This window comes from Passer montanus, unplaced genomic scaffold (genome assembly GCF_014805655.1).
Source record: "Passer montanus isolate IOZ18808 unplaced genomic scaffold, ASM1480565v1 scaffold115, whole genome shotgun sequence".
In the NCBI taxonomy this organism is placed as follows: domain Eukaryota; kingdom Metazoa; phylum Chordata; class Aves; order Passeriformes; family Passeridae; genus Passer; species Passer montanus.
Genome location: NW_024358167.1, coordinates 10,122 through 23,416, shown reverse-complemented (window position 1 = coordinate 23,416; position 13,295 = coordinate 10,122). Strand labels below are relative to the sequence as shown.

General features: G+C 56.6%; 3 protein-coding genes across 11 annotated transcripts in view; 2 read left to right on the top strand and 1 right to left on the bottom strand.

Annotated features, from left to right (window-relative positions):
- The window catches only part of SLC35G2 (solute carrier family 35 member G2), a 9,202-nt gene extending 2,199 nt beyond the window's left edge, over positions 1-7,003 (top strand). The window contains exons 1-3 of one of the 6 annotated variants that reach the window (XM_039696895.1): positions 619-754; positions 4,482-4,555; positions 5,262-7,003. In XM_039696895.1, coding sequence (XP_039552829.1) covers positions 5,284-6,513 — 1,230 coding nt within the window. In that variant the 5' untranslated portion in view covers positions 619-754; positions 4,482-4,555; positions 5,262-5,283 and the 3' untranslated portion in view covers positions 6,514-7,003. Of the gene's footprint in view, positions 1-618; positions 780-1,776; positions 2,237-4,426; positions 4,556-5,261 lie in introns of those variants that run through there. The other 5 variants (XM_039696892.1, XM_039696894.1, XM_039696893.1 and 2 more) reach the window with 5 other exon arrangements.
- Positions 7,004-7,682: 679 nt separating this feature from the next.
- On the bottom strand, positions 7,683-13,071 carry SCLY (selenocysteine lyase). 4 transcript variants are annotated; one of them, XM_039696887.1, is made up of 15 exons: positions 12,917-13,071; positions 12,432-12,526; positions 12,250-12,362; positions 12,062-12,162; positions 11,771-11,927; positions 11,354-11,481; positions 10,966-11,130; positions 10,539-10,645; positions 10,183-10,219; positions 9,757-9,840; positions 9,503-9,605; positions 9,258-9,333; positions 8,891-9,086; positions 8,414-8,604; positions 7,683-7,922 (listed from the first exon to the last, which is right to left on the bottom strand). In XM_039696887.1, the coding sequence occupies exons 2-14, from the start codon at positions 12,479-12,481 to the stop codon at positions 8,437-8,439; spliced, it is 1,485 nt and encodes a 494-aa protein (XP_039552821.1). In that variant the 5' UTR covers positions 12,482-12,526; positions 12,917-13,071; the 3' UTR covers positions 7,683-7,922; positions 8,414-8,436. The 4 variants fall into 4 exon arrangements, with proteins under 4 accessions (XP_039552821.1, XP_039552823.1, XP_039552822.1 ...); XM_039696889.1 differs by lacking the exons at positions 8,891-9,086; positions 12,917-13,071 and having other exon boundaries at positions 8,405-8,604; positions 12,432-12,663; XM_039696888.1 differs by lacking the exons at positions 8,891-9,086; positions 12,917-13,071 and having other exon boundaries at positions 12,432-12,662.
- Positions 13,072-13,089: 18 nt separating this feature from the next.
- The window catches only part of LOC120496442, a 4,263-nt gene continuing 4,057 nt past the window's right edge, over positions 13,090-13,295 (top strand). Inside the window, exon 1 of the mRNA XM_039696897.1 lies at positions 13,090-13,289. The gene's annotated coding sequence lies outside the window, so the exon portion shown is untranslated. The remainder of the gene's footprint in view (positions 13,290-13,295) is intronic.

Here is a 13,295-nt window from a genome sequence, read left to right as displayed (position 1 = left end):
CAGGCCCGGCGGCGGGGGAGGCCGGCCCGGCTCGGCCCCGCGCCCCCGGCAAAGCCCCGGCGGGGACAATGAGATGGCGGCGAAGAGCGCCGCGCCCGGGGGACCCGTTGCTCCGGCAGGAGCCGCCCCGCCCCGCGCCGCCTCCTCTTCCCTCCCCTCCCCTTCTCCTCTCTCCTCGCACGGGCAGCGCCCGCTCCCGGCCCGGCCGCCGCGGAGACCGAGCGAGCGCCGGGAGGGGGGGTCTGTCGCGACAGAGCGGGGCCGGGACACTGACTCGGGCCCAGTGAGCGGCGGGGGCGGGGACACGGCGGGGGGAAGGGGGTCGTGACTGTCGCGACAGAGCAGGGGCGAGGCCCCGCCCGGCCGGAGCGCCTCCCAGCCCGCGGCGGCAGCGATGTGCCCGGGGCCGAGCGGGGCCGGCGCTCTCCGCCATGGCGGGGGCGGGCGCGGGCGCGGAGGGCGCGGCGGGACGGAGCCCGGGCAGCCGCCGGTCCCGCCCGGAGGGGCTTTGCTGCGGCCGGGGTTCCCATGGCGACCCCGCGTCCTCTGACGAGTGCCCTCCTGTCGGCGACAGCTGCCACCGCGGTCGGTGCCGCCCTCCTCGCAGCGCTGCCGAGCTCGGTCGCGTTGCAGCGACTGTCCCCTCCTGCACGCCCCGCTGCCCGCCAGGGGCTGCAGGGTTTTGGGAGAGGATCCAAAGCAGTGGGTGAGGTACCGCTAATCTCGACCTGTCATCGGCTGTCATGGACCGAAGGTGCCGACTCGTGCTTCACCCCATTGTAATGTACCTCTTAAAACCTTTCTTGCATCTAACTGAGCTGTTTTCCTGGTTTCCTGTGCTGTAGGGACTACATTTCAGTGTTCGTGTATTCTCTGCTCTTTCTCCTGTGCCTGGAATTGCTGTCTGAAGGGGTTTGTTCAGATAAGGGTTTTGGAATGGGAAGTTTGCGGGCAAAGTGGCTGTTCTCCCGAAATCACTTAAGGCAAGTGTTGCTGCTGCAGAGGTAGGAGCTTCAGCAGGCAACAGGCATGAATGGAGAAATTGGAAAATAGTGTTTTTTTCATGGAAACGGCTGCAAATGGAGCCCGTATTCAGCAAGAGAATAGAGAGAGCAAGGGGAATTAAAGGTCTATCCCATCAAATGAGGTTGCTTCAGTGAGATAGCACAAATAGAGGTCGTTTTTTGGGTAGCAAAATATTATCAGAAATGTACTGACAACTCATGGGACTTTAGCGTAGGGTTTGTATTTGTATTCAGTGAAGGTTGTACTGGCTCTTCCTTCAGGCAGTGCTGCTGGACGTGACTCAATGAATTTGAATACAGGGGATACTGGTTTCTTGGTTCGTGTGTAATGCTTGCTCTTGTGCTTAAGTGCTGAAAACTCCTTTCATGTAATTGCTTCTTCATTTTCTTAAATACCTTTTGCTATTCATTAAATTTTAATGAAGACTTGAGTTTCTTGGAATGTATTTTTAATCAAATTGATTTATGTCAATCTGGCTGAAAAGATAAAGGTACTCGTGCAGCACCTAAGTGTAGGTCCCTTGGCATGTGCAGTTGCCTGAAGTATGAAACCCCCAAGAATCTCCAGGTGGTTTAATGGTGCTGAAACAGGGCTTCAGGAGATTTCCCTGCACCTGATAAGGGATCAGAAGAAAACCCTTATGCTGAGAAGTCAGTGCACACGTGTGCTTAGAGAAGGTGGCAGAGTTCAGTCAGTTCTGTGGGTCTCCAGGGGTGGGTGGGTCTTTCCTTTGTGTGATGTTCAGGGAGAATTGCCAGCCTGTAGTTACCCTGGAGAGACTGCTCGCAGCCCTCTGGTAGTTTCAGCCTGATCTGGTCGGGACTGGGGGATTTTCCAGAGAAGAGGCACAGGGTTCCTGTGGAGCCTGTCTTTCAGAGTGCTGGGGTAGCTGCCTTATTCCCAACTCCGTATCCGGGCTGGAATTGCCACATCTGTGAGTCTTTCATAATAACTCTTCAGTAGGCTGACTGATTTTAACCAATCTGGCAGAAGATGACAGTATTTTTTTTGTGAGTTTATTCAAGATTGGTGGTTAGAATCAGCAGACCTGAAAGCCCTCATTCCTCCAGGCACAGGAGGAGAGCTCAGGCTCCCACCCCCTGCAGTCAGGGGGCAGCTAATCACCTATTCCTGCCTGCCTAACCAGCACTTGCAGAGGTTGAGGGAAGGAAGGAGGGGAGTATTCCGGTTTTTTCCTTCTAAAATTATGGTTTGTATTCTATCCATGATCTGTGCCATTTATTTAATTTACAGTGGTTATTTGTTCCCCAGGGAGAACAGGGTTCACACTTTGCAGTCAGTGATTTCAATGAGCTGGTAATTTAAATGGGTGTCCCAGGCTGAATTGGGAATGTTTGTTATATAACTTGACAATTTTGCATAGTGCTTCATCTTCAGCCCTGTATTACACTTGATTCAAAATCACCTTGTGTTTTTAATAGAAAATGCAAATAAACCACATTAAGTTTCCAGATAGGAAAAATAAAAAAGTTCATGTCATGTCCACAAAAGGCATGGGCAGAAAGAGAAGTAGCAAGTTGTCTGTATAGGCTGTGCTGGTTTCTGCCTGTCTTAAATTTGTGTCAGGGATCTGGGATATGCCCTAATCTCAGTCCGCGTAGAAACTTTCCCTGGTTAAGAAAAGTGAGGTCACCAAAGACTACAAACAAATGTACTGAGAAAGGGTTGGCATCACTATTATCATACACTCAGTATTTAGTTGGGAAAATGAAATTTTGGTCTTAGCATTCCTGTTATTTATTTTTTTGTTCTTTATTGCTTCCCATCTCCTGCCTTTCACACGTGTTTGCCCTTGCACTCTGCAGACTCCCAGCTGCTCTGGCTCCCAGCTGGCAGCTCTGTGCACAACAGCCATTTTGAGCTACAGCTCACCAGCTATTGTTTTCCTCCAGAGAGATCCCTGAATGCTTTGCACAGGTCCAGTGCCTCATTTGAAACTGTTCCATTGAATTTGCAACTATTTGTTGGAAGAAAATGTGACCTAAAGGCAGGAACCAAGAAAGTTACTGTATGCTCATAGTAACAAATGAGCTGTTTTGGTTTGTTTTCAGGAACAGTGGCAGCGTTTACTCAGCTGTTTCTTAACGAAATGAATGAGTTTACCCAGTGGTCTACTATCAATCTAATAATGATTCCTGCTGTCCACTTTTGTCTTCTTTTCCTCCCATTTATTTTATTCACGATCCAGTATGTTGTGCCTTAAAGCAAGAAAGTCTTAATTTTTTTAAGGCTGCAAGGAAAAACTGTGGATTGTAACGCCGTGAAAATGCTAGGTAGGAAAAGCCGTGCAGGTGAAAATCACTGCCTTCCTGGGCTCGCTCAGTGCGGTTTGCATTTGCATGTTAAGGTTCGGAAATGAGCAGTTTAAGTGAAGGAAAAGTGAAGGTGGCGGGTGAGCCGGGGGCAGATTCCTGGCAGGGGTTGGTAAATGTTGATGTGTGGATTGAAGTGCCCGCTAGCACAGCTGATACCCAGCTCTGTGTGCTCTCCCTGGCGTTCATCCATCTGCTCGTTCCCAAGTTCCTTGGGCAGTAAGCTGCCCATGGACACCCGGGCTGCTCCTCGGGGTGCTGGGTGTGCCCGGGCCCGGGTCTGCAGCAGAAAAACGCGGACAGCAGTGCTGGGCGAGGCCTGTGAGACAGGGGGACTCGAGAGGCTTCTCAGCCCCTGTGCAGTCCAGACTGGTGCTGCTTGCCCCAGAGCTGGCACTGGTGCCGCCCGTGTCCCCTGCAGCTCAGCTGGGGTGTAGCAGGGGTTAATGAACACAGCCCGGGAGGGAAAAGGCAGACTGTCCCTTTCTCATGGAAATTAATTTGCCAGAGCCGCAGGCAGTGCTTGGCTGTCACAGATCACAAGAACAGAAAATGCCACGGCTGAACCTGGCCGCGGTATTTTCAGTGTTTCTGTGAGGAGCTGCTGCCCGCACTTCACCATTGCCTTTAGACCTGCGCTCTCCCTGACAATCTGCCGTCCTGCCCTTCAGCCCCAGGACAGCAGCTGTGGCCTTGCACCACCAGGGCCCCCGGGAACGCTGCTGTCCCCCCTGGGACAGGAGTGTCTGTAGCCGTGCTGCGGGGCCAGGCTGCTGCCGCCGCTGCCGCTGCCAGAGCCCGGCTCCGGGCAGGGAGGATGGCTCCTGCTGCCTCCCTCCCCTCTGCAGCCCGCGGGGCAGCACCGCACGCACGGGAGGCTGGATTGGCTCGCTGTCGAGCTGTAGGAACCTTATGCTCACAAGCCACCACTTGTTCTTTGGATCAGCTCCCTCAGTAATTCCGGGAGATGGCTGAGGAGTGGTTTTGACACGATGCCACTGATTGCTTTCTCTCCATCTAAAGCGGTTTGGGGTTTGAGCCTCCCTTGGCTTTTCCTTTCTGTGCAGAGAGGGCTGTAATCTTCACTGCCGGTACCTGAGAGCAAGTGTTGTTTGTGTCTAGATAGCCCATCGAAGATGTAGATGATGAAGAGGTGTTTTCCCCCTGTGCCTTGGAATCGAATGTCTCTGTCACAGGTAAGGTCTGCACAGATTTTATTTACTGGGTTGAAGAGAAGGTGGGGAAGGTTTCCTTGCTCCTGCTGCCTCTTCACTCGGCAGACTCCGCACAGATGGTGTGAGAGCAGTCATTTCATACCCTGCCTTTATCAAACAACTGCCCCACCCCGCAGGAATCACAGGCACTGTTTGTGTAGTGGGAGACGTCCCTTCTCAAGGAGACAGAAGGGTTTAACGCTGTCACAGTTGTGTTCAAAAATGTGTTGTTATCCATATGCAAACTGCTGACATGCCTGGGGGTGCTCCCTATTTCCCTGGGTTACTCAGTCATCTCCTCCAGCCAAATTTCTCCCGTAATCTTCTAACACTGGCAAGCTATTAGCAATAATGCATAACCACAGGGTAAAAAGCTTAGCAAGAGAACTTTCTTATTAGAATATACTAGAATTCATTATGTATACCATGCATAATGACAAAATATGTTATTCTCAAAAGTTAGTGACTAAAGTGAAGTGCAGTGGTTGATTTTTCAGGAGATCCAAATGGCCCAGCCATCAGAGGTATTTAGCAGTAACTTGGTGGAAAATTAAAGCAAAACCAAGAACAGGCTACTAGAACTTGGATTTGGTTGATAAAAATAGCTTGTAAACACTAAAAGCACTTACATCTATGAATCTTTTACTATTCATTAAACAACAATGTATCTCCATTCTTTTTTCTTAAGACCAGGGCATTTTTCTAAGGAAATGGATGCGTCTTCCCAAAAATACCCAGTCAAGAAGCGAGTGAAAATTCATCCCAACACAGTAACAGTGAAATACACCTCTCATTATCCCCAGCCAGGAGAAGAGGGATGTGAGGATGCTAATGAGGATACTGGAGTATTTATGGAGGATAATCCTAAGAGAAGACTACTGAATGATGGGAAAAAGAGAGAAAATACTTTTTTTGGTACAATAGACACCAAGCCAGCACAACTGCCAAAACCTGATGAGGCTGGACCATCCCAGCACTTTGCTGAAGGCAATGTACTGCAGTCCAGGAAAACGTGGGCAGTCCTTTTTGGGTCTGCCGTGGCTCACGGATGTGTGGCTCTGATCACCAGGTTAATTTCTGACCGTTCCAAAGTGCCATCTCTGGAGCTGATTTTCATCCGCTCGGTCCTGCAGGTGCTGTCCCTCATTGCTGTGTGCTACCACCAGGAGCCTCCCTTCGGCCCCAAAGGCTACAGGCTCCGCCTGTTCCTCTATGGGGTCTGCAATGTCATCTCCATCACCTGTGCCTACACCTCCTTCTCCATAGTGCCCCCCAGCAATGGGACCATCATGTGGAGGGCCACCACCACGGTGTTCAGTGCCATTCTGGCTTTTTTACTCATAGATGAAGGAATGGCTTATGTAGATGTACTCACTGTCATGGGCAGTGTGTTCGGGGTTTGTCTGGTCATGATCCCCAACATTGTCAAGGAGGAAAACTCTTTGCTGAGCACCTGGAAGGAAGCTTTTGGCTATACCATGACCGTCATGGCCGGTCTGACCACTGCCCTCTCCATGATAATCTACAGGTCCATCAAAGACAGCATCAGCATGTGGACAGCGCTGTTCACTTTCAGCTGGACGGGAACAGTGTGGGGAGTGTCCACCATGTTCCTGCTCCAAGAGCCAATCGTCCCACTGGATGGGGAAACCTGGAGCTATCTCCTTGCCATCTGCCTGTGCTCCACTGCAGCCTTCCTGGGGGTCTACCATGCCCTGGGCAAGTTCCACCCCGCTCTGGTGAGCACTGTGCAGCACCTGGAGATCGTCATCGCCATGGTCCTGCAGCTCCTTGTGCTGCACAGCTTCCCAGGCACTTGTGACCTGGTCGGGGCAGTGCTTATTTTGGTGAGTGTTTTTTTCCTTGCATGTTACAAGCTTTCCTGGAAGGAATTAAGAAAGCAAGATTATCAGGAGATTGTGGATTTGTCCAGTAAATGAATGTTGGTTTTCCATGTCTGATTCTGGCTGTGACCACGTGGAAGTGACTCCTTTCAGCTCCTGTGTCCAAGCCTAGTGGCCAGGCCTCTCTCTACCATTTCACTCTCAGCTGATGTAGCAATGTTGGTGTTTCCAGGCTCCCATGCCAGGTGGATTTGTTCTGCTGCACACAAGCATTTTGTCATATCCAAAAGAGTAGCACAGCCAGCACAGGCTGGCCCACTGAAATACAGGCCAAGCTCTTCTTGACCTTCTCTGGATAAAGCAATACAGAGGGACTGAAAGGTGACTCTCATTCATGTGTGCTGTGGTAGTGGGAAGATGAGCAGCAAAACCATTAAAACTGTCAAACCAAATTGTCATTTCCTCTGTAATGCTTCTTAAGCTGTGGCTGTCATATTCTAAATGGAGCAATGCTAAATTTCTGTGGCTAAAACTTGCATTTCCTGTGCATATAAAGAAGTCAGTAAAGCTTTTTGTGCTTTGTGGCTAAATTTCTGGCTGAAACAATGCAGGGAGCCCACACGTCCTATGGGGGAAAGGGAGCCTCAAAATCTGGATTTCCAGTTGTGCCACAGCTGTGACAGGTCCCCAGGAACCATAAGGTCCATGACAGATAAAAGATCTAGCCCTGAAGCAGACCAAAATCCCTTCAATGGAACCATATTTTCTAAAGGAGGTTTTGAGTATTATCCAAGGGAGCATAAAAATGGAGAAATAAAAGAATGCATTTGAGATGGAGGTGTGAGCAGCATGGTAATACTGACCAGCCTGGCAGCATCAGTGACTGTCACTCAGGGTTCCTGGGTCCTAAACCTCCAGGAAGGCATTGGATTCGCCAAGAGCCCCAGGGTTTTATGAGCCCAAATAGTATTCCTGGCCATTCTAATGTGTGGCTGTAAAGAGAAAGGCCAGCACCTGTGTTGATGGGCTCTGTGCCAACCAGGCCCTGCAGGCACCTCCCACTACAGCTGCCTGTGCCTCTGTTCTGTGACATGAGCATTTTCTGAGGGAAAAGGCATCACTCAGGTGGCTCCAACCAGTCCAGCTTCCCCCAGAGAAAATACATTTTACTTGTGAAAAGAAGCAGCAATTACTTTTATTCCTATGAATACTTAGGGAGACCAAGTTCCCTGACAGCCAGCCCAGATGGCAACGCTCCTGATCCGTTGTGAAAAGAAGCAGCAATTACTTTTATTCCTATGAATACTTAGGGAGACCAAGTTCCCTGACATCAGCCAGCCCAGATGGCAACACTGCTGATCCGCGTGACACTTGTGTCCTCCAGTGCTGGTGATGCTAGAGACCCCCTGGGCCAGGCAGGGGTCCCTCAGGTGCTGGCACAGTCACAGCTGCCCCAGCAACTTTCCTTGAGGAGCAGGTGGAGCTGGCAACAGGAGCTCTGTCCCCTGTAGAAGGACAGAATAAAAGGGGAGCAGGTAAAGCAAAGCAGTGCTGGGAAAGCTCTGCCCAGCAGAAATCCCTCTGACAGCCTAGGGCAGAGCAGTTCCCAGCCCAGAATCCTGCTGTGCTTCTATCAACTCCTCATTTCACTCTGGGGCAGATGGTCTTTCTTCCTCTGGCTGCTCAGGCAGCAGGAAAGCTTCCTTTGTGGAAAGCAAGCAGGTCATGAGGCTCCTCCTTCCATGGCTTCCATGCCTGTCCCTCTGCAGGGACTCGAGCCCTGCGGCTCAGCTGTGCCAACACGTAGTGTGCAGGCACTCAGGTACATCTGGCAAGCCAGGGGCACTGGACACCAGGACTCTGCAGCAGCCTCCACTGTGCAGCAGGGCTGAGTCTTGCCCCAGCCCCAAAGCAGCCAAGCCCCCTCCTCAGAACCTCCCCCTGCCACCTGGAGCCCAGGCTGGCACAGGCAGCACCCAGGGCCCACCCCAAGAACCTGGCTGGTGTCCGTGGAGCAGTTCAGGGCTCTAAGGGGCCTGGTCCTGCTGCAGCTGTTCCACAGCCTGCACGAGGTCCTGCACAGCCCTGTCCACATCTGCCCGTGTGGTGCCACGCCCCACGCTCAGCCGCAGCGCGTTCTGCGCCACCTCCGGGGCAACCCCGCAGCTCAGCAGCACTGGGGAGGGCCTGCAACACAGCCGGGAGGAGGAGGAGGTTGGACTCCAAGGCTGAGGAAGCCCCACACAGCAGGGAGCCTCACCCAGCCACAGGAGCAATCACATTTGCAGATACACTCCAGGGTACCTGTCCCCTGCACAGCCCCGTTTGCTTTCCAGGGGCACCCAATCCCACCAGGCTTGTTGCCCTGTGGGGGATCTGGCTCTGCTAAGAAGAGCCTGTTCCATGTCCCTGTGGGTTGGCAGCTCTGCCACATCCAGAGGGCATTGCTCCAGACCAGGCCAAAAGCACCCACAGTCCCCACATCCCCAAAAGGAGCCATCTGGAGACCCAAGCAGGGCTGGAGCAGGTGAGCCAGGCACACACAGACACAAGGCAGGCTCTCTTCTGGTAGCGCCAGGAGTTCAAAAGTACTTCCAAGCTCAGCTGGATAACCAAAGCTGGGAGGGACAAACTCCTTCCAAGAAGCAATGGAGCATTCCAGCTCTCTCCTGCAAAAATCCCCTTCACAGCCCTTCAGCTCCTCTGGAAGGAGCTCTGTACCCTCTGTTCCAGGTGATGCTGCCCAAGCCACCCACTGTCCCTTTCCCTGTCCTGTTTCCATCCCTCCCAACTCTTGTCCTCTGGGAAGACACCAGGGGCTGGGAAAGCCGTCTGCTCACCGATCCCCCTTCTCAGAGTGGCAGGCAGCCCCGACGCTGGCCAGGAGCACCTTGCAGTGAGCCAGCACCCTTCGTCCTGCAGCACAAGCAACACAAGAACAGCTCTCCCACTGCCAAGGCTCCCTCCTGCCTCACCTCCCTGCCTGAGCCATGCCAAGTGCCCGCCAGTCTCAGCCACAGGTGCTGCGAGGGGCAGGTGCTTGGCTCTGTGCAACAATCATGGCACAGCAGCAGGAAGGAGCTACCTTGAAGGCCTGGGCCCAGGATGGAGAAATTACAGGTGTTGCAGAGTCGCTTGGAGCCCTTAAAGCGACTGTTGAAGTGAATCCTCTGCTTCCCAAAGGAGGCCTGGAGAAATCAGAGGGCTGGGAACCTCTCTGGGTTTCCAAGCAGCTCTGTCCTTATGAGGGGATGGGCAGGGCCAGAGGGACATATCCACCCTGCTCCAGGCCCCACACCCTGCAGCCTGACACTGGGGGAAGGGACTAGATGTGCTCACCTCCAGCGTGGCCTCCAGGTAATCCCGGACATCCCTCATGTGAGCCTCATAGGCCTCCCAGTTCTTGTTCACTAACTCTGCAGCCTGAGAACACACAGACAGGCTCCACCAGTGACCCTTGGACACCCTGCCCTGTGCACGGGCCCCAGGATGTGAGCCCAGCCTGGAACAGCCTCTGCAGTGCCAGGTCCCCTGTGTCCCCTCTCAGTGCCCTGTGCCACGTGAGCTGGGTGACTGTCAGGGCTGCAAACCCACAGCAAGTGTGCCAAAGCAGCTCCTTCAACTGGCATCAGAAAGCCCCACCACCTTTCCCAGCTCACCCTCCCTCCCACATATCCCAGGTTTGTCCCTTCTGATGACCAGGGAGCACAAGTGGCCGTCTCTGTGCTGGGTCTGCACCACTCACCCCAGACCATGCCAACTGACCTGGCCAAGGCCGGCAATCATCGGGGTGTTCTCAGTGCTGGAAGGGAACAGAGACCAGTGAGTTATTTCTCCTGACCAACCCTGAGACATTCCCTCATGGGACCCCTCATGGCTGGCAGGCGCTCCTGGACACCTCTCTGAGGTGGTTGAGGAGGAGGCAGTTCCACCCTGAGGTTACACCCTTGGCAAAGCCTGAGCTCCAGGGAATTTCCATGCATGGATCCATTTCCCTGCCGTGCTGGGTTGCTTGCCCCAGGGCTGGCAGGTGACACAGCTGCCAGCTCAGACAAGGCAGCCCGTGTGGCTTGGCCACCAGCCAGGGGCCCAGCTCTCCAGGTAACCACCTGCCCCCTTACCCTGGCCGGAAACTCCTCTCCTGTCCCCCTCCAAAGAGCATGGGGTGCAGCGGGGTGGCAGTGCCAGGCCTGTGGATGTACAGCGCTCCAATCCGTGGGCCATGGAACTGTGGGGACAGCCACAGTGACCCTGGGGACACTGACAGTGCTTGCTGCCCTCCTGCCCAAATCTGAGTGCCCTCCAGTGCTGCCCCTGCCCATCACTCAGGCACAACCCTTTACAGAGCTGCTCCCCATGCTCAGTCTCCTGCTCCCAGCCCAGACAGCATCCACAGGAGTGAAGTCTGTCTGCAGAGCACCACCCAGCAGGAGAACGTTGGCTACTGTGGGCTACCAAGCTGCGTGGGGCACCCAAAGTCCCCCTGGCACCCTCGCAGAGATGTCACACAGGGTGACCAGCAGCTGGGCCACATGAGCAGGGCCACACCTTGTGTCCCACGACGGTCAGGTAGTCCACGCCCAGCTCCTGCACGTCCACGCGGCCCTTGCCAATCATCTGCGCTGCATCCGTGTGCAGCAGCACCCTGGGCAGCGCCTCGGCCGCCCGGCGCCGGTTCAGGGCACGGACGCGCTGGCTCAGCTCGGCGACAGGCTGGGGACAGGGAGGAGGGGCTGCATCCCAGGCACCTCCCGGGCCGGGGCAGGGAGGAGGGGCTGCATCCCAGGCACCTCCCGGGCCGGGGCAGGGAGGAGGGGCTGCATCCCAGGCACCTCCCGGGCCGGGGCAGGGAGGAGGGGCTGCACCTCCCGGGCCCTCTGCCACCGCCTCTTTGCGAGGGGATCTCCGCCCCGTGCCCCTCTCTGCCCACACTCACCATGATGACGCCGGTCTCGTTATTGGCCAGCATGAGGGACACCAGGCACGTGTTTGGCTGGATGGCGGCCACGACATCGTCCACCTCTGCCTGCCCGCTCCGTGGGGACACGGGCACAAAGGTGGTTTCTGCAGGCCAGAAGACAAGGCCTGAGGCTGGCTGGGGAGGCTGGGAGTGCTCAGGGCTGCATGTGCCCCACTGAGCAGGGCAGAGTGTGTGGGCAGTGGGAGCACAGCACGGAGCAGGGAGGTGACACATCCAGCCTGGGGCAACGAGGGCAACCGCAGGGGGAAATGGTGCCCTTCTCCAGGGGGAGAAAGTGGAACATCACAGAGCATGCAGGATCTTGCCCTCCTCTGAAAACACCAGCAGAGACATGTCCCCCATTCAAACCCCACCTCTGCCTGTGCCACTCACCCGCCAGGCCCTCCCTGCCCAGCTGCTCCAGCGGCAGGCGGATGGAGTCGTGCTCCACGCTCGATGTCACGATGTGTGGTATGCCCCGGCTGTCCCCCGTCCCACGCTGGCTGTCGTGGAAGTGCCTGCAGGCAGTGTGAATCACCATGTTGTTCGCCTGAAGTGGGGAAGGAGAGGGAAAACAGAGGCTCAGAAGGAGCACAGTGCCCTTCATCCCCACCCTCCTCATCGCTGCTGGCTGGAGGGGGGGTGGGCAGGGATTCCCAGGAAGGGGGTCCCCCCTGCTCCCACCTCCGTGCCCCCTGAGGTGAAGACGATGTCCTCGGGGCGGCCTCCGAGCATCTTCGCCAGGCTCTCCCGTGCGCTGCCGATGAGCTCCTTCGCCTTGCTGCCTGCACGACCGGACCTAGCAGCTCCCGCGGGCTCCTGTCACCACGGGGCCCACCCGAGAAGGCAACGTGGCCCATCCTGCTCCCTACCTGCGGGGTGGGAGCTGCTGGGGTTGCCCCAGGCCTGGCACATGGCGTCCCACACGGTCTGGGCCACCTCGGGGGCCAGGGGGGTGGTGGCGTTGTAGTCCAGGTAGACCCTCCTGTAGGGGCAGGGCGGGTGAGCGGTGCTGGGGAGCACGGGGGGGGCACGGGGCAGGGCAGGGCCTCACCCCTCCAGCGAGTCACACTGCGCCTCCGCCGGCTGCGTCCCCGCGCCCATCACTGCTGTCACTGTCACTGTCACCGTGCGGCTGCTGTCACCAACCTGGCATTGGGGGTTACACACATGTGGCACCATGGGGCACCAGGCACCTGCCCTGCCCGGGGCGCCACAACAACCATCACCCTCCCGCCTGCCCCCAGCCACAGCCCCCCCAATCAGCTCCCTCCCGCCTGCCCCCAGCCACAGCCCCCCCAATCAGCTCCCTCCCGCCTGCCCCCAGCCACAGCCCCCCCAATCAGCTCCCTCCCGCCTGCCCCCAGCCACAGCCCCCCCAATCAGCTCCCTCCCGCCTGCCCCCAGCCACAGCCCCCCCAATCAGCTCCCTCCCGCCTGCCCCCAGCCACAGCCCCCCCAATCAGCTCCCTCCCGCCGGCCCCACAGCCACGGCCCCACCAATCAGCTCACTGGCCGCTGCCCCCTCAGGGCACTGACCAATCAGCTGCCCGCAGTAAGGGTTCCGTCACCCCGCTGCCCCGGCCGCGCCGCCCAATCCGCAGCCGCCAGCCCATTGGCGGGGGCTCGCGCGCGCTCGGGGCTCCCGTTATCCCGGCGGGCGCTGCGCGAGCCCCCTGCCCCCCCCACCCCCGGGTGTCACTCACGCGCCGCTCACGCTCGGCCCGAGGCGGAATGGGCGTGGCTCGCGAGGCCGTGCGCTTCCGGCGCGCGAGGGTGGGCGGTACTTCCGGGACGGACGCGAGGCCGGGGAGCGGCGGCGCTTCCCCTCGCCAAGATGGCGGCGGCACCGTCGGTGCGGCTCCCGGGCCGCGCCCCCCGCGGGCTCCGCGCCGCGCCCCGCGCGATGGCGGTGAGC

Coding starts and splice junctions, on each gene's coding strand:
- SCLY (XM_039696887.1), bottom strand. CDS start 12,481: ATGGGCGCGGGGACGCAGCCGGCGGAGGCGCAGTGTGACTCGCTGGAG. Junction 10,646..10,965: donor TGACCGTCGTGGGACACAAG/GTGTGGCCCTGC, acceptor CTGTCCCCACAG/TTCCATGGCCCACGGATTGG. Junction 10,220..10,538: donor GAGAGGAGTTTCCGGCCAGG/GTAAGGGGGCAG, acceptor GTTCCCTTCCAG/CACTGAGAACACCCCGATGA.